Genomic DNA, 20052 nt, shown 5'->3' on the forward strand with positions numbered 1-20052 from the left:
TTAAACACAGACAAATCAAGCAGTCATTATGTGGATAACACTCCTACAGTGGAGGAAACAGTCTGCCACTTTTCTAAGACAGAAAAATACTGTCAGACATTAGATCAGACTGGATGGGGCTCTGGAGCAACCTGGTCCAGTGGAAGGTGTCCCTGTCCATGGCACAGGGGTGGAACAAGATGAGCTTTAAGGTCCCTTCCAACCCAAACCATTCTGTGATTTGGGATTGGGGCAGAAGAGCAGCAGAGGAGAGGACTGACTTCACCCCATCAGCTGTGTGAAGCATGGGAGAGTTTGGAAACTTTCAATCTGGATGCGAATCTAAAAACAATAGTGCAGAACACCAAATTAACTAGAGAGGAATTAGAGTAAAAAGAGGAATTTTTATTTCCCAGATGAGAATACTGCCGCACAACAAAACCCACTTCCCTAACAAGGAAGGTTTAGGGCTTTTATCAGAAAATGCAGCTCAAGGAGATGTCTGAAAAAGGGGAAATACATTTGATCCATTTTAACTTTCCATTTTAACTTTTACCTTGAGCATTTGACTGACGACAGAACACAATGAACAATTCCCTTGAACTCGTGGCCCATGCTTATTCTTCTAAAAATATTCTGCCGTCATTTCAATGATTTTTTTTTTAAACAAAGGAGAACAGTTAATATGAAAGACGACTCTGTCTGAAAAATGCCAAGTGTGGCTGACACATCTAAAACATCTATATTGTAGTCACCACTGCAAAAAAATTGGCTATCTGGCCAGTAAATATGCATTGTTCTTTAATCCTATTTGAGTAAGAAAATACCATGTTTGCAGAACAGAATGTGTTCTTTTCTTACAGAAAAAAAAGAACCATTACAGAAATATTAATTTTCTTCAAGTTAGGCATGCTGGATTGCACCTCAATGAATTAAGGACTTAACTGTGGCCAAAAAGAGCCTTTACAGACATTTGCTAATAGGCATTTTCTTTGCCCTCAGTATTTACTGAGAAGCTTCTAAGAAAAAATAAGATAAGGTGTAAAAGTGAGTATTCTGAGAAAGGACATGTGTACTTCTCCATGCATAACAGAAATCACTGGGATGGTGGGTGTATAAGATAACTTTTTCAACTAAATTCCTCCACTGTAGGAGGTCTTGATAAGGGGAATTCAAATATTCTTTCAATAATTTCCAGGATCACAACATGCAAAGTGCTGAGACACAAACTTTCTCTGTCCCCTGAGCTTCAAAGACATTAAAGGTGTAAGGGTATTTTAAAAATTAAGATGAAAAAATTGAACCCTATAATCCTGAAGTTTATTTGGAATACCATTCCACTAAAGGAGTCAGTATCTTTAGGTGGCTTGATTACTCGAGCAGAGTAATTAAAATTAAGTTTCCCTAAAATTAACCTCAACAGTGGCCTTCTACAAAGTATTTATCATAACTTTTATGATTTGGAGTGGATGTGAAAGCCTTTCCCTCAAAAGTTTTATTCCTTTGGGTTTATTTCTTTTTTTTTCACAGCTGTTGGGGCTTCTTTTTGTTTGCTTTTTTTTTCTTTTAAGAGATACAACAACTCTGCAAAAATAAATGCAAAACTTTTATGTATTTGAGTGTTTTCTCAGAGCAAATCAAAACAAAGGCAGAAATTAAACAACATTCAAGACTCTGAGTTGCAACCCCTTCCTTTGACAACGATCTGTGGGTCCCTGACTCCCTTCATCTGAATCATTTCCCAAGAGGCACATTAAAAAGCTTCCCAGTAAAGCTGGAACTTTGGTGGCTGGTTGAAAGTTAAAGATGAGCAAAGCACATGGGCTCCACCCCAGGATGTTGCCAGATGATTGTGAGAAATGACCTTATGCAGCATTAATCATTCCAGAGGAGGATGCTGCAAAGCCTGCCCAGATGGCTGTCTGGGACAGAGAGGGAAAAGCAGGATGATGAGGACATGGGAATGAAGTGCTGACGCAAAAAAAAATAAAATAAACATTTTGCTGAAGCCATGGACTTGGAAGCAACTTCTGAATCTCAGTGATAGCCTGTATATTCTGAAAAAAGGGCAGGTTTTAGTGTTAAAGCTCCCTGAAGCTGACAGCTCATGTTCCACGGCTCAGCACATGTCCTCAAGAGAAAAAGAAACGCAACAAGCACAGGAGAAGGGAAGGAGATGGGAGAGCAGCACACACCAAACACCAGGAACAGGGTAAGGCACCTGCACATTTTGTGACCCCCACAGACCCCAATTCTTCATGGTTTTGGGACAGAACCAGGGCTTTCAGTCTATGCATTTCAAGTGGAAGCAGCCCAAAGACCTTGCACAGACAGCAACTTGTTCTCCTTACATTTATTTTAACGCATTAAGCAGTTAGCAAAGGAGTTATTTCTACAATAAAAAAAAAAAAAAAAACAAAACATCCAGAAAAAACAACTCCAGTAGACAAAAGTTAAACTCTTGCTCCACAGAAAGGGGAAACAAGAACAGAACTAGTAATAACAATAAACACCATGACACTGAAAGGTTTGAGATCCTCTTTTTGTTCATAAGCATACTCTGTCTCTTCCTAATTTGATACAGAAACTATTTCATAGGTTTATAAATAATCAACTACAGCCATGACAAGCATCTTACACTATTTTTTCAGACAAGAGATTATAGCTGCCATTTATTTTGGTGGTCATTAAAAATATCTATAATTTGCATTTCTACCACCTGTATTCAGTACTGTAAAACCAAAAAAGATTTAATTAAGGAACAAGCTTGCCATACTAAATCAGTTTTTCTGGTCCTTTAGAAATAAGTTTAACTGTAGAAAAAATACTCAGATAAATCCTGAGAAAGGAGACAAGGAATCAAATTGGTCAGGAAAATGAAGACAAAGCAACTGAGGTTGAGATTAGCTTTGAATAACTTCCTAAACACAACTCAGGGACCTTTTGAAGCCGTTTGAAGACAAAGTCTGCAACCCACTGCATAATGAGAACAATGCAAAGGCTACCAAATTAGGGAATTCCCTTTCTACAAAGACAAGAACTCCTGCCTTTGCCCTCTCTCCACTGGCAATTGAAGACCTGCTTTCCCCGCCACCTTCTCCCTTCCCTATGGCATCCCTGCTACACTGCACTACCTACTCTGGTTACATTTTAGTCTTTCTTTCTCCTATTTGAAGAAGGGAACTTTCCACATAAGAAAGTGGAAAAGCTAGAATTCTGTATAATACAAACTTTGCTGTGTTCCCACTGCACTCTTCTCCCACACTTTCCCATACAAGCATTAAATGAGGCTCAAATGGCAGCTGCCTGTCACAGCCTGTGACACTCTACACAGGGGAACTGAAGACAGCCTGCTCTGCCAAACAGCCTTGTCCCCTGACAGCCCAGGGCCCCAGATCCTTCTGACAGCAGGATGGGAAAGGGCGAGGCTGGTGAGCTCTGTGCCCTACCACGTGCATGGAGGATGACTTTACTGCTCATTTATAGCTCATGAGATCACTCAGCCTGGGCTGTGGTGTTTCCCATCCTGCTGGAAAATATTCACCAGCATCTGATTTGATTTCAGCAAACAGAACTCTGTTTCAATCCATACATTTCTCAGAAAGCCAGTGTGAAAGCTACTCTGAGAGTTATGTTTTTCAGAACAGGAGTTGCATCTCCCCAAACCTGTGAGCTGCAGCTGAACCAAAGAGTGGGATTTCATGGAGACCACAGTGATGGCTGCTCTAAAGAAGGGTCACATCCCTTTTGATTCTACATCACTTTATTCTTTCTGGGTGCTTTTTCATCATCTGCTTATGCCAAGAAGAGTACAAATTACCAGCAAGAGCAAAAACCTAACGACCCCCCCGAACAAATTCAGGCTGCTCTGACGTAGATGCAAAAGAGTGATGCCAAAGGGAGGCACATCCTCTGCTCAGCTCTGCCTCTCAGGTCTCTCCCACTCCTCCTCAGCAACACAAAGGGTACAGGGATGACTAAGGTTAGCAATGACTTCTGTTGTTGATTTTAAGCAAACTTGAAAACACTTTCATTCTACTTGCACGTAAACAGGCATTAGAGGTATGTCGCCTAGGCAACAAAACTATTCCCTGGAATTGGCCTGAAGTATTTAGAATGAGTGTTTCCTTCCTATGACACTGAATTTACAGAAAAACACTGGTTCCTCTGAGAATTACAGCATATAAATCTGAAGGTATCAGCACAGAGGTCATGGTTTACTGGAGAAAAGCTCTTTGTTACATGAGTTAAAGATGGATTTCATATCGTCTGTGCAATCCCTAATGACCTTGCAAGAAAATCCACCTTTTCAACTCTTTCTCTGGTGCCTGATTTACTTTTGGACAGACAAAATTACTTCCATTTTTTTAACCACTGGGGGCTGCACAGCTTTTGGAATTCTGCTGCAAGTAAATACATCCCTCATGCTGCTGCACCCAAGGAGGAGACCGGATCCTTCCCATCTATTCGGTTCCAGGATAATCACTTCCAGCTTTCCAACTCACCAGAGAAACCAAGATGCTCTGTGTGCGCTGCATGGGTTTATCAGGGGCTTTTTTAACCATATCCCAACCAGGCTTTCTTACCTTCCCAAAGACAAGGTCTTCCATCCCATCACCAGGCAAGGGGAAGAGGTCAGACTCACTCCCAGACTCTCTTTTGAGAGCACCCTGTGACGAGGCACAGACGCTGCTCAGCCCATCCTCCAAGAAGTTCTCACATTCTGCAGGAGCAAAGCACAAAGAGTCATAACCTGAGGCTTTCTGCAGCATCCACACGTTTATCTTGGTGGTCATTAAAAATATCTATAACTTGCATTTTACCCCTGGATTCCGTACTGGTAAAGCCACCAGACTACATTCTCTCAGGGAATTCCAGGATTTAAAACACACAGATTTACAAATAAAGCTTTATACATCTGCTCACCTCTCAAAACTACCTGTGAATTTTCAAGTGATTTATTCCAGAGTTTAAAACTCCTTTTTAAGTGCATCATTGAAGTACATGGTGCAAACTGAAATTCTGCATGAAACAGCTGAAAATATTTGTAGCTTGAGGTGCTGATAAATATGCTACATATGAGGTATCCCATAACAGTGCATGTGGAATGTTTCCTAGAGATTTCAACTAATGCAACATTAGATTCATATTGAATAAATATAAAAATATAACTTGTCAATATTTACTTTCTTTCTCAAAGAATCAATACCCTCTAAATGCCAAAGTGCTTTTAATACATATTTTGGACAATTATTTAATTTCTTGTACACTTCTTACTGAAAAGGCAGTTAGTGTGAATTCCACAACAAGCTTCACTTTTTCAAGATTCAAAAATTAAGTGATTTTTTAAAAAACCTCTCAGCTTTTGTAACTCCTGACATTGAAATATAAGCATGTTGCATCTCTTTTTTTCTCAAGTGCTTCCAGCTGTTTGCACTGGGTTAATCAGAAGTACAGAACTAGACTGCAGCCCTTGAAAAAGCCCCCTTTCCAAAACCTTTAACAGACAAGTATTTGCTTAAGAAATGCCTGTACATATTTTATTTGTTCACCCTTCAGGAAAAAGTATAAATGATAATTTTGGCAAAAATTGAACACAAATTTCCCAGTTCAAAATATTTTATAATTATTAGTTTGTTCCTTTTTATTTATTTTTTTTTAAAGAAAGGTGTTACTTTGCACCTCCTCTAACTAAACATATCCAAAATGTGCTCAGCTGTCTGGAGAGGAGCCAGGGCAATAAAATATTAGTTCACTCGTAAATTATACCTCACTAACTCCATCCTTGGTGACATCAAGCTTAAACATCACTGAAAGGACGACAGGTTTGGTAGCTTAAGGTCACTTCTTTGCCTTCCCCATCCTTAATCTGTGCCTGACAGCAGCTATGGAACACTTTGGCCACATCCCATGTGATGGCAGTTACTCCACTTCTGGAGAAAACAGAATTATTTTGATAGTGGTGGGGCTGACCCCATTTGGGGCAGGGGGAGCTGAAGCCAGTCAGAAACCCCATTACCCCACAGAGGAATTTCCACACTGTGGAGAGTTGGAAAAGCACTTATTGGATGCTGCAGCTGCTCCTGTTCCCCTTTCAGTAAACCTGGAAAATCTGAACTGCTTTTCCATCACCGAGGGGGAGAAGGGAGGGGAGAGGAGAAGGGGGGAATGAAGGGAAAGAAGAGACGGAGCGGCTGTGGGGACGTGGGCCAGGTGCTGTTCATCCAGCTGGCAGCCAGCACTGCATGTCCACAGCCCAGACTGAAAAACAAAGGGGCTCCAGCCACGTTCCACTGGAAAATCAGTGGGGACAGCTCAGATGTGCATGGATACCTCAGCCTGAGGATAAAGCATGAGAGGCAGCAAAGCTCCTTAGGAGGAGAAGATGAAGCAGAGAGCAAGAAGGATGAGGAGCGGGGTGATGGGGACCCCTCCACACTCCTCAGCTCATTTGTGCTGAGAAACTCATTCCCAAACCCTTTCTTCCCTTTACTTTTGGTTGGAGGTGTGCATATTTTGTCCGTTTTCTCCCTCCCCTTTTCTCAGTTTGCTGGGTTTGTTTTCAATTGCACAGACGCTGCACAAAGCCAGGCTCTGTGTCTCACACCCCTGGCAACACTTCTGTGCATAATATAAAGGCAAAGAAAATACAGAGAAAAAAGCTCTAGGAAGAACATTTCCAAGCAATATCTTCTGTACATTTTCCAAACACTTGTGTCCTCCAAGCCAGGGCTAAGCCCTTCAATTCCATGCTGATAACTATGTATGTGCTACACTCCTCTGAACACCTAACTTCAAAACCACAGAAAATGAAAAGCTCCAATTTCTGGAGTTACCTTCTAAGATCTGAGGTCTCTGTCCTTTCAAGTCATTTCAGCAGATTAAAAAGGTCTAATTCCTTATCAAGTATTGTATTTTTAAGTTAGCCATATTGACAGCTTGTGGTTTTATTGTTGTTAAGTATGCCAGATTTTTCTTGCCCTCTCTACGCTGCCCAGCACCACAGAGCAGCAGGAGGATGCCTGTGCAGTAACAATGTTATTTCTAGAAAGGGAAGAACCTGCATAACCTGAGATCGTTCTGCTGCTCAGTCCATCTGGAGAGCACATTTACTTAAAAAACTATCTCTTCATGTCTGTGTTACAGGCATGTATTACTATAACTATCAATATAAAATTGTATATACAGCTATCTAATTACATAGTTAATATTATGTTTCTATAGTGTAATAGTGCATTAGATAATTAATAGGTGTGCAACTGATAGTGATCCATAGGAATATGTGATTATATATTTAGCAAGTCAAATGAGTCCATGTAAAAACACTCCTGAAACAGCTATTGCTGTCAATGATTTTTCTAAAAAAGGTCTCTATTTCTGTATTTTTGTTTTTAATAAAAAAGTACTTATTTAACTTTGAGTGAGCTAGAACTTCTATTTAGGATAAACCCCTCAGGTCACTAACCCACACTATCCCTTCTTAGCCTACAGTCTGACAGACCGAGTTTAAATTTCACACTGACACTCAGTCATTTTCTTTCAAGTCTCAGATAAATTGAAGGAGATTTGGGTGAGACCACTGCTCATCAGGACAGCAGGGCAAGAAGCCTCCTCTCCATGAGCAGCCTATGCAAAGTCCCTATTCAGGGCCCTGATCAATTACTCTATTTGTTTCAAACACGCATAATCCAGTGAAAGGAAATGCTTTTTTTCTTATCTTGGACACCAACCCTTCTTTGAAGCTTGCCCAGACTGGATTTTGTGTCCCAGTGGAAGAGCCAGAAAGCACCAGCCAGCACGCAGGGCTGGGATGGGAGCTTGGCACAGCTGGTGGGCAGGGTGTGGGAACCATGGCTCTGAACAGCCTTCCTGCTTCCTGAGCCTGGAATCATGGCAACTTTCAGAGCAGGAGGGGGAAAAAAACTAAAAATCTCAAGCCACTCATTTGGGTTTAAATATGGATTTAGGAGCTCAAATTTCTGGCTTTTTTCTTTTATGAAATTATCCTTTTAGCCAGAAACCATGTCTGTGCACTGCTTGCAACATCTTTCAAGTTTATTTAGAAAAAGAAAAGGAGGGCGAAAAATCAAAATACTGAAGCATTGAAATGCAGAGTTATTTGAGATGGTGACACACTACACAACTCCCTGCTAGTCAAGTGCTGCAGCCATGTGCTAACAATGACTCACAGCACAGTCACTACACAGTTTATTTAATTTATGTGTTTTTCCCCATCCAGGCCAGGATGTCAAAAACAGGGAGAAAAGGGAGGATAGAAAAGGTGAGGAAGACAGGGAGAAAGGGAGAGATAGAAAAGGTGAGGAGCACAGGGAGAAAAGGAGGGATAGAAAAGGTGAGGAGGAGGACAGGGAGGAAAGGAGGATAGAAAAGGCGAGGAGGACGGGGAGAAAAGGAGGGATAGAAAAGCTGGGCAGGACAGGGAGGAAAGGAGGGATAGAAAAGCTGGGCAGGACAGGGAGGAAAGGAGGGATAGAAAAGCTGAGGAGGAGGACAGGGAGGAAAGGAGGGATAGATAAGGTGAGGAGGACAGGGAGAAAAGGAGGCAGGAAAAAGTGAGGAGGATGGGGAGAAAAGGAGGAATAGAAAAGCTGGGCAGGTAAGGGAGGAAAGGAGGGATAGAAAAGGTGAGGAGGAGGACGGGGAGGACAGAAAAGGTGGGGAGGAGGGCTGCTGGTGCGGCTCACCTGGAGAATCTCGCGTGCGCTTGCGCTCCAGCAGGGAGGGGTCAGGACACGGCTCCAGCGGACACCAGCTCCCACGGTTTATCTGCAAAACACATCACAGCACATCAGAGAAAGGCCACTCTCACCAGCACCCCTGTTAGTCTTTTCTCCAATATCCCCTCTGCATCAACCAGCAGATTCAGAGTTATGGCTTAATTTTTTCCCAATAATAAAAATGTCAAAAGTAACATATGATTTTATTTCTGCATCGCTAAACAAACCATTAGAATAGGCCAAAACCCTTTATTTCTCTATGGAAAGTTTGATTTGAAGGTGGCTCCTGCTCAAGGAAGGAGATCAGAGGGAGGATGAGTCAGTGTTTAAGCTGCTAGTAGAGGACTGGATAACCTTGGCCTCAAGTCCCACCTCCACTTGTAGCGAGACTGCAGGGATATACTCTTCTGATTTAAGCCTCAGTTCACTACCAACAGAATAGAAATTCCTTACCACCCATACTGCTGTACAGATAATTAGCTCAGAGATAGCAAAGTGCTCTGGTGATGTGGAATAGAGGGCTTGGGAAGTGCCCAAGTCATGGTGAGAACCACAGGCACTTTGGGCCAGCATTAACTGAAATGACGACGATAGAAACGCCCATTTTAACACTAAGACACATCACATGGTTTATTTCAACATCAGCCCTTATCACCTCACCCCGTCCTTCACCCTCTCCATGACTCCCAGTCTTTCAGCAAGGATGACTGATCTGTTCTCAGCCTCCTCCTCCCTCTGCCTGTGCTTTCATCTTCCTCACTCGGGTTGTGCTGTCCAACATTTTGACTCAGAAGTCTGCTGGACTATCCACAATCCTTGGCTCATCCAACATTCACTTCCCATCACTTTTGTCTAGAGCTGGCAGACTCTGGAAGTCCCTTTACTCTCTCTGCCATTTCTTTGAGCCAAATGCCTTTCCTTACTGTCAACTGCATGCAAATCTCACCTGTCCCACACCACAAAAACCCAGAAGTTACTTCCCCTCCTGACCTGTCTCAACACACAGGATCTCACATGTTAAGTTGCAGCTAAGAGAAAGCTACTGAAATGGATGACTTAGCCTGATTTTATATGACAAGTATTTCTCCTATCCTCTCTCTGGCTTTCCTTTTATCTCCTGAAATAATTTCCTTTCCTACCTTTCAAATAACAAAGTTTTAACATTTACTTTTAGCCTCTGACCTATGTTCAAATCTCCTCCATGATCCTGTTCTATTTTTGCAGCCCCTTGCTGAATTCCCATCCCCTCAACATTCTCCTTCCTCCTATGCTATGAAACGCACTGGTTTTGCCTTCTTATTATTTATTTTCTAAAATAAATTAAAACCAAGCCTCTCCTACCCTTGACCTGACGTGCTGCTTTGACTAATGACCCACGTCCTTGTTTCCTCTCTCACTGAGATCATGGAATGTGTTGCTGCAGCCCTTGGCTGGCTCCTCCCCGCCCCGGCTGCGTCCCCTGCCCGTCACCCGAGGGGCTCCTGCCAGCACCTCCTGCTCTCCACACCACACAGGCAACCCTGCACTCCCCCACACCTGCCAGCTCCTTGCTACAGCACATTTTTCCTCCTCGGGCTTTGTCCTCCTCCATACTTGCGCGATGACAAAACGGGGTTGGGAGGGCCTGTGACAGGTCAGCTAGTCCCTGCCTGCTGCTGCACCAAGTCAGGCTCAATCACCATCTCAGAGGTCCTAATCCAACTCTGTGCCCTTAAAATCCTCCAGTGGAGAGGATGCCATGACCTTCCCCAGTCAGCAGCTCCTGCTGACAGAGACAGGGAAGAAACAGAAGCTCTGAGAGGGGAAAAATGAGCAGGAGTTTCCCAGGAGAGGTGAAGGAGATGTTGAGCTCTGCCAGAGTCAGGTCTCGGGGTGACCTCAGTGCATGTCCCACCTGGAAGTACCTGCCATCTCCATGGAATTTTGCAGGCTATTTTCCTTAGGGATGATGTACACTTTGTAGCTCTTACTCCCTTGACTACATTATACAGATATTCACCCAAGACCCCATCACACCCCTTTATGTTCACACATCTAAGATCCCAGTGTTCCTGCACCTCTGCTCCACTGTGTATCCATTTTCTCCCTTTTACATACAATGCATCCATATTAAATGAGAGGCAGTGAGGAAAAGAGAAGTAATCTTAAATCTGAAAAAGGATTTGTAAGCAAAACTTCAGAACAATGTGTTTTTTGCTTTCCAAAGTAACACAAGGATGTTGCATTTTAACTGTTGCATGGACAGTGGGTCATGTTCTGATTCTTTCAACAGAAGACACTCCCTGTTCTCAGCAAGGCTGTGTGGCATCTAACCTTAGCATCTAAACTTAACCACAGAATTTATTATTTTTTAGTCTTAAAAGAGCTGCAAAGTCAATAAATACCACTTGATGACTGTAAAGTCAATAAATACCATGCTGTTATTCTTTTCTCTCCAGACAAAGCAGAATAAATTTGCACCACATTTTCCTATACTTTATTATATCTAGAAGTTGAGGCTGAACACACATAGAAGGACAAATGCAAATGTGCTCAAGTCCACACAAATGAAGGAATGACCTGTTTCAGATACAAAATCAAATTCTGTCTCCTCCTGACTGACTCGTACCTCCTTCCTTCCTCCTTAAGAAGAGTCTGACCCTTCTTAATTATAAACAAATCACCATCAAAATCAAAGGAACCGCTCCTGATTTATACTGGTATCCACTACTGGAAATGAATAATTAAACATCTCATTCAGTAATTAGCAGTAAGAAAGCAAAATAGGAAGAGGTTCAAGTTGTCTGTTGAATAAGCCATATTAGGCTGAATTAACATTATATATTTTCCTTTAATAGAACCAATTGAGTCATTCACTGAAAATGCATTATAGACATTGGCATTTTTTCAAAAAAGATTTGAGCATTTTTCCAATTTCCCAGCCAGTTCTCTCCTCAGCCCTGTGGCTTTGCCAAGTATTGAAAACGTCTGCTTTTCTCTATTAAAAAAAGTAATGAGAGAGAAACACTGAGGTTTAAGGTGCTGCTTCAGATATCCTTGATTATGTACAAAATAAAACATTAGAAATTAAATATTTATCTCAGTAGCCCTAATTCAGGAAAAATAATAATCATCATCAAAACAAAAACAAAGGAAACCACTACCATATACAAGTATTCCCTGGGCCAAAAACGAGCCCAGACAGGCTTTGAGGGAGTTTTACTGCTTGCTCTCAGGGAACTGGGTGGTCCATAGATCCTCAAAACACAAACCCCACTATCCACAGCCCAACACTGAGTACTGGGATACCTCCTCAACACCTGAATTCTGCTTGTATTTACTCAGGACTACTGACTACAGGTACAGACACTGAGAGCTGGAGGAGAAATTGTCTTTATAAAAGCATCTAAACATCAGGAGCTGGGGAATGTACCAGTATGGAGAAATTTGAAATGAGGCTGTCTTGGGATTGTGCAGACACGTGTGCATTGCATGTGAGAAAATTCCTCCCTTTTCCCCCCATTTTCTTGTTTTGCTGAGAGAAGCCTAAGGACAGAACCACAGGCTGGTGGCCACAGAAGATGATAAAAGCCCCACACTTGCTTGCTTGCCCACACTGATTATAACTCATTGATTCCAGGCATCCCAAGTCTTTGCAGCAGGAGCAGAGGGTGCAGTGCTGCTCCAGTGGCAGAGGGAATATGAAACAGCCTCTGGGAACAGAGTTTCAATACACAGCCCTTGAAGAAATGCCAGGAGAAAACCAGCTATTTTTCCATACAGAAGCCTGAATGTGTTCATCTGCAGCTCAGACACAGAATGAATCATGGAAGCACATCCCCAGGCACCAAAAACTGAATCCTGCAGGATTTTCTGTTTGCCGGTGAAACTCCAGCAGGCTAAATGTTCAAAGATGCCTTTAGGACACCAGCTGGAGCTGCAAACAGCAGATGGTTCCATTACCCTTTCTGGGCACACACAGGTATTTCCTGACTCTTCCTGCAGACCCTGAACTTGAATTAAAGTGTGTGACTTAATGCATAAGAAAAGGACAGCACTGGACACTGTGAGACACCCTGGGCTGAGGCATCCTCCGTCCCACAGGAACTGTGAGTGATCCCAGACTCCACTCCCAGGCTCTTCCTTCCTCTCCCCTTGGACAAGGAATTATCTAATCCATGCAGTGTGGTGCCTGCCCATAAAACCAGGCTCAGGACCTCCTTCTCAAAGACACTCCAACAATATCCAGGGCAGAGCTGTGTGCTGGAGGAACAGGCATCACAAGGGCCAGGGACTACCTGGCTCCTATCTCCAGCATGGAAAAGTCCTTTTCCTCTCCCTCTGGTTTTATTTTAACTCTTCTTGCCTTCCATTTCACTATAAAGAGAACACACTGACCTTCCAGGAAATCTTTTGCTATTGCAAAAGTTTGCACTTGTCAACCTCCTTGGTCGTGATATAAATCAACATCTCCAGAGCACAAGGAACCAGATGACTTTAACTTTCATTTCCTAGCAGATCCCTGGGGATTCATCTTCTCTCCATATTATTTTAACTTTGTCCTAAATGTGCAAGTTTCCATTTTTCTCCTTTTATTTTCCCCAGCTTCCAGACTATGATCTACCTCGCAGCTAAAACCAGATACTACTGCACATAGGAAAATATTTAGGAGAGTAATTGTAGCTTGCTTAGTGTGTCATTAAGTAATTGTGCACCACAATGAGTAATATCCATTTTAAATACCCATTGTAGAATAAAAGTAGTAGAAAAAAGCAGTAATTCAAATTCAATTATAATTAATTTGTTTCATAAGCAGAAATTATACAATGATTTTTTTAAAGTTCTATGCATATCGTAATTATTTTCTAGGAATTTCCTGTTCCTGAAAATTTCATATAGGATTAAAGAAATTTGTACACATAACTGGAGTTCAATGTTTATGTTTAACAACTTTTACTTTACAGTTCCATTTACAATGAAATTATCCAGTTGCCTGCAATTCCTCCACTAGAAACTGAAGCAAGAGTTGATTTACCCCCCTCACAAGAACCACCTTTCAAGATCCTCCAAAAGCGTTTGAAAAGGAGCATGAAGGATGGGGCATCTGGGGAAGGAATTTCCACTGTTTTCCTTCAACATCTGTTGCTGCAGAAAGACTCCATCCACACAAAACTCACATCAAGAGCAGCAATCACTGCTTTGGCAATCATCTTGCCAGACAATATTAAGAGCAGACATATCAATTTGCTTGCAAGTTCCACGTTTATTTTTTATTTAAATTTTTATTATGGTAATCTCCCTGTGTATTTTCTTAGCTTTGTGGGATGATATTAACAGGTAGATGCAGAACCCAAAGACATTCTCAAATGTATGCCAAAAGGGACAACAATAATTGCATTTCTGCAATTATTTCTATGGAGGTTTTTTCTTCTAGCACTGTGAATATGCTACACTGAGTCTTTTATCTTTACAGAGCCGTGACACCATATCAGGACATTTTTTCAAGGAGGTCCAAACTGACCTTTTGCATAGTAACAAACCAGCAGTGCTACAGAAAACTATATTAAAGGATTTCACCAAAAAAGGCTCCTACAAGCACAGGACATGTTACATGACTGAATAAATTGGCTCTTTATGGTGCAAGAGCAACACTAAATTCCTAGAGTGCATTTATCCCCCAGCAATGTCCCAGCAGGGAAAAGGAACATGTGCCCCAAGTACATTTTCCAGCCCTTGGCATTGCAATGTCTTCCACCAGCAAAACTAAAAGTCAACAGACTTCAATTAAGCTTCAAAAATAACAGCATTTTCTTTCCCAAAAATCCCCATCTCTTAGCTAATATGGGAGCAAAATTCCCACAAACATGTATGTGTCTAATGTGAAAACACATAATTTCATTTAAGCTGCCCTTTCACTTGTAATTCGACATGAGACACAAACAGAAAAACTCAAAAATTCTCTACAACATTCTAAAGACACATCTGTGTCTTTAGAATCCAACATCCATCCAGAATAGCAGAGATAGATGTTGGATTAAAGTTTAGTCATTTTAGGGCCACAAAGTTTGAAGAACACCACATACCCATCAGCTGGGCATATCCTTCCCCAGAACAACTCCAGAGAAGAAATGAACTTGCTTATGTGATAATAAAGAAGAAAAACTTCAACATAAAATGTAAGGAAGCCTAGTTCCAGCTAATTCAGGGACTTCTCCACAGACTACTTTTAGCTTAGGATGTTATAAATGGCACTTTGCCTTAGGTAGGCAGGGATCAATCAGAGCATCTTCCCTGGTGCTGGGGTAAAGCTACCAGAGCAGCCAGGAAGCAGAAAAACCAATTAATAGTGCTGTCCTTTTAACTTCAAAACACCATGATTAATTATTAATGCTGGTTTTAATTCCATTAATAATGTTCTGATCTTCAGCTGGAAGTTAAATGGGATTGGTTCATCTGAAAGGCAGAAAAATAAAGCAGAAAAATCAAACCTCACTGCCCCAGCTGTGAAAAAATTTACTCCTGATGCCTACCCTTAACAACTTCAGCATTCACATACAGAGGTGAAATGCAGATATAGGCAAAAACTGTTTGAAAACATTCCCAGCTGTGATTATTCAGTCTCCCATGCCCAAAGCAAGCCCAGTTCTTCCTCTGTAACTTTGCAGAGCACTGCCTGTTCATCCCCATTGAATGCCTGTCTGACTCCACATGGATCTATCTGCAAGGTGCCAGCCAGTGTGGTTTTTGTATCCTGTCCCTGTAGTTTTATTTGTGGTAGCAGGCACAACATAGAAATGAGACAGGGCTGCCAAGGCACACATGGGCACACTGAGACTTCCCATTTTGGGCTTGCAATAACATAGCACAGACTGCTTTACCCTGCACGTAGCTGCTCAGAGCTCAGCAAAATGTTCAGACTAGCAGACATCCCACACACCCCACAACTTCTCCCTCATCTGCTACAATGCAAACCCAGCAGGAACGATGACAGCAAATTTTTATGTCAGTTCTGCATCATCCAGGCTTTCGTGCATTCAGTAAATTCAGGATCCAAGGTCATTGAGTTTGTATTGCCGCAGCAGCCAGGAAAGGACACACAATCATGGAATCATTAAATGGTTTGGGTTGGAAGGCACCTTGAAGATAATGCAAATCCAACGTCTTTCCCTGGTTTCTCAAATCACCATCCAGCCTGGTCTTGAAACCCTCCAGGGATGGAGCATCCACAGTTTCTCTGGACAAGCTGTGCCAGAGCCTCACACCTCTCACAGTAAGGAATTTCTTCCCAGGATGAAGTCCTACCTCCAGCAGGGACTGGGACACTGCTGGTAACCTGCTGCCTCTTGCTTTTTCATATGTGGAGAGGAGGAGGAAACTATGCTTAAGCCAAAAATAATTGTGTGCATCAACCCTCAAAATTGCTGAGGTTCATTTTTTTCATAACTTCACAAGCCACTGTTTCAGGCTCAATCTAAACATGGAAAAATTGAGTCTCAAGACAGTGGCCTTTCAGATGACAAAATTATGGGTAGGAACCAAAAGTTCTTTTGCAATTCTTTCTAAGAATGGATGCAATCAATGCAAATATAATCTCATCTATAAACATTTAGCATCCAAAATGCTTTCTTCACCACTTGTTCCCATTGTCCTTTTTCAGCAGCTGGTTTTCTTTCCTGTGTCATGACTGAGTCACCATCCCTGGAGGTATTTAAAAGATGCACAGACGTGGCACTGAGGGACATGGCTTAAAGGTGGACTTGACAGTGCTGGGTTAATGGCTGGCCTTGATGATCTTAAAGGTCCTTAAAACCTAAACAATTCTATGATCACTGAGTTCCCTACCTTAAAATGAAGCAAAGAACATATTCATCCATTAATCAAGAAATGTCAGCTTGCCTGAGTCAACCTGCAGCCAAACTGAAAGCTGGTTGGTGCTTTGCAGGTATCTTGTTAATATTTCATCAGCTCAAACACTCTTGATGGATCCAATTTGGGTGTGCTTTTTTCTATCGACATGTACTTGCTTTTCAATATTAAGAAACCCTGTCCTCTTAACTCCCTAAAATACAATGGCCTAGATAAGGTACAGTTTTATTTCAGTATTTTAATGAAAACCAAACCCAACAGAAACCCCACCCCCAGCTCCCTCATTAAGGGCCTGATCCAGCTCCCATTAACGTCAAGAGATGATCTGCCACTGACGCACTCAAGCGCTGGCTTGGATCCCTAGGTCATCAAAATTCAATTTCATCTACCATTTATGTTACAGAAACCAGAGAAAACATGGAGAATGACTGAAAATCGAGCTAGAGTTGATTGTAGCTGTAGCTGTCACCAGCACCCTCCTATTTTAAACATCTGCAGGCTGTACAGCCCATGTTGGGAGCAGCAATGCGTGCACACACGCACACATATATGGACACTGAGTCATTTGCAGGAACAGACAGTATAACCCACAGTTCTGAAACTCAATTAGGAAAATACCAGTTGGAACTAATAAGAGCCACATTTTGTTATAAAATCTAAGCTTTGCTGAACAAAAACTAATTTAAGGAACTGATGACATCAGAAACACTGAAGCTGGATAATTCTAGTGAATTGTATTTTAACCCAGGCATTCAGATACTCTTCATAAAGAAAAAGATTGTGCTTTTTATTGGCAACCAAAATTATCAGAGGTCTCCTCCCAAGAATTATTAAGAATTGTAAACACACTATTTCTGTGGAAGAAATAGTGTGTGCACAATGCAACATTTTTAACGACTCATACTGTGTCTATAGGCTGAGTATCATGGGATTCAATCCTCAACCAGCATTAGTAACTTCAGAGGTCTAAAATACTCTAAAAAATTGAGCTGGGAGAGAAAACAACTTACAGCTATCTGTGCCACTAAAACCACTGGGTACATTGAATTAAAGGAAAGCACTTTCATTCATAACAAAGCAAGGTAACAAGAGCTAGGTCTCTTTTAGTGCAGATAAAGTAGAACAAGAATTAATTGAAAATAAATGTGTTATATCTTCTTATATTGACTTGGAAACAAGAGCATGAACCAAAAATCATAAAAAAGGAAGCCATATGATCATGCAGAATCCCACTACTTCAGCTAAGAAGAGAAAAGAGAAGAAGGGAGAGGGAAAGGAAATGATCTTCCAGCAGTTAAGGTCTCTGAATTGGGCTGTGTTTTGCAGTCCCTCTGGCTTCTCTCCTATTTCCATCCACTCTGCCAGGAAACTGCTGAAGCTCCACAAAGCTGTTACAGAGACAGGACATTCCCAGACTGCCATTGTGCCATTTGGTGGAGCACTTGCTAATTTTAGATTAGAGGAGGAACACACTGGGACAATTAGCCAAGAGCCACTCCTGATTCTTGCTCCAACCCATCCTCAGACAAAATCACACCCAAACAACAAGACTGACAGCAACCCTTCTAACACAAACAAAAAACAGAGGCAAAGGAGGATCCATCCACTATGCCTTTTTTTGGCAGAATGCATCTTTTGGAGAACATGTGCCTTTCAATCTCAAAAAGCAAGCACTGCAAATGGAAAGCCTTCTCCCCTCACACAAAAGCCCAGCTGGGATTTCAAACCAGGGACTGTTTAAGGGCAGAGGGCAGGGAAGATGGTCAGGGAGCTCTCCCAAAGAATGCATGCCACAAGAGATTATTTAGTTGCAGAGATAATGATATGACAATAATGTGATATGGTTTGATAAAATTCAAAACCACCTCCATGCTGAAGGTCAAGAGCTCTTCCACCTGTCCCTCCCCACTTCATCACCCTGAGAGACATAAGCACAGAAAGGAACAGATTGACATATGAAAGGGAAAGGAACCCATAAATAAATATATACAAACACCATACCTTCAACAACACAACATCTACAGTCCTGTCCACCTTGGAGATGTCGCACAGGCTGTATCGCCTCTTGTGGCGTTCGTACATTTTGTCCAAAGAGCTGGGAGCAGAGGAGCAGAGCCCACCATGAACCCTGGGCTCACCACAGCCCCAGACCTCTCACATCCGTGCTCAGGAGTCCCTGTGTCTCAGCACACCAGCCTGCCTGAGCTTCTTAACAGGAAAACGAAAATCCCAGCGCTGCGCCCGGCTGATAAAGTCTTCTCGGAACAGATTTGCTTATACAGGCAATGCAGGAACTTATAGCAAACAAAAGATATTTGAAGACAGCTTTATACATATAGGATTATTTTTTTTGCAACTGCTAAGAATGGTATCAGCCTTCCTGTTACAGTAATAATAACAAAAAAAATGTTTTCCAGACAACTTTGATATCCAAAAAGCACCAGAATGAAAATCCTGCCCGAAAAGAGAACAAAAGCCAGATGTGTGCAGCACGAATACTGACACTCCAAGCGGAAATGCAGAAGGTAGGCTCAGCCACGATGGGTCTAATTCAGGAAGAAAACAAAAACAAACCAAAAAAACCAATCTTCGTATCCAACGCAAATACTGTCACCAAAGCGTTTTGTTTTTCATGCCCTCATGCACTGAAAGAAACAACAACAAAAAAGTACTTTCCTCCTTCCAAGTCAGTTCATTGTTCACCGGGCGAGACGGCTTGGGTTTGCGTTAAGTTTAAATTTCTAATGACAGCACTGGGCAAAAGGAAAGAAAATAATGAAATAAAGCCACTCCCCTCCTGATTTGGGCTGGGACGTCACTGCTTGCCTTTTTAGTCCTGCACCAGTGTTCTCCCGGCTTTCAAATTTACTTTGCAGTTGTGGGAGCATGATTCACTGAGAGGAAAAAAAAAAAAAAAAAGAGGAGGGAGCAGGGGAAGAAAAAGAAAAGCAGCAGCTTTTCTTTGCCAGCCTCTTCCACCTCTGGCTGCAGGCACTTGGTGTGCTTGCTTGGTCCAAAACGAGACTGAGAGCAAAGGGACGTGTTTTTCAGGAGGTAAAAAGACTCTTCCCACTCCCCCAGGGCAGGTGAATGAAAGACAGTTTCAAGGTTAATGCTTTCCTAAACCAGGAACGGAAACTTATGATTTAATCAGCGCGCATGGAAAAAAAAAAAAAAAAAGGAAATCAGCCATTTACGTTTTCTTAGTTTGTTTGCAACACAGAGCAAAGACCTCAGCAACTAGTTGTCCAGAAAATATAATATTCCCTCATCTATTCTAGCCTGAAAGACAGAGCTTTTTTTCTTGGGGGCAGGAAAAAAGAAAAACCAACCCAAAGTTTTTTGTCTTTCTAATGCTGGGGCCAGCGAGAGTCTCTCTGCTCTCAATAGCTCATTCACATCAGCTGGGCCCTGCATGCTCACTGCCACATGGTTTCCTGTTTTCAAACTGCCCCCTTGCAGCCCCCTCCGCTTTCCACCCCACCCTGAC

General features: G+C 42.1%; 1 protein-coding gene across 1 annotated transcript in view; it reads right to left on the minus strand.

Moving 5' to 3' along the window:
* The window catches only part of AKAP13 (A-kinase anchoring protein 13), a 69751-nt gene extending 51067 nt beyond the window's left edge, over positions 1 to 18684 (minus strand). Inside the window, exons 1-3 of the mRNA XM_058033552.1 lie at positions 18564 to 18684; positions 8685 to 8766; positions 4566 to 4702 (exon numbers count right to left, since the gene is read on the minus strand). Coding sequence (XP_057889535.1) covers positions 4566 to 4702; positions 8685 to 8766; positions 18564 to 18644 — 300 coding nt within the window. The 5' untranslated portion in view covers positions 18645 to 18684. The remainder of the gene's footprint in view (positions 1 to 4565; positions 4703 to 8684; positions 8767 to 18563) is intronic.
* Between the last annotated feature and the right edge of the window lie 1368 nt (positions 18685 to 20052).

Source organism: Melospiza georgiana, chromosome 13 (genome assembly GCF_028018845.1).
Source record: "Melospiza georgiana isolate bMelGeo1 chromosome 13, bMelGeo1.pri, whole genome shotgun sequence".
NCBI classification, from domain to species: Eukaryota; Metazoa; Chordata; class Aves; order Passeriformes; family Passerellidae; genus Melospiza; species Melospiza georgiana.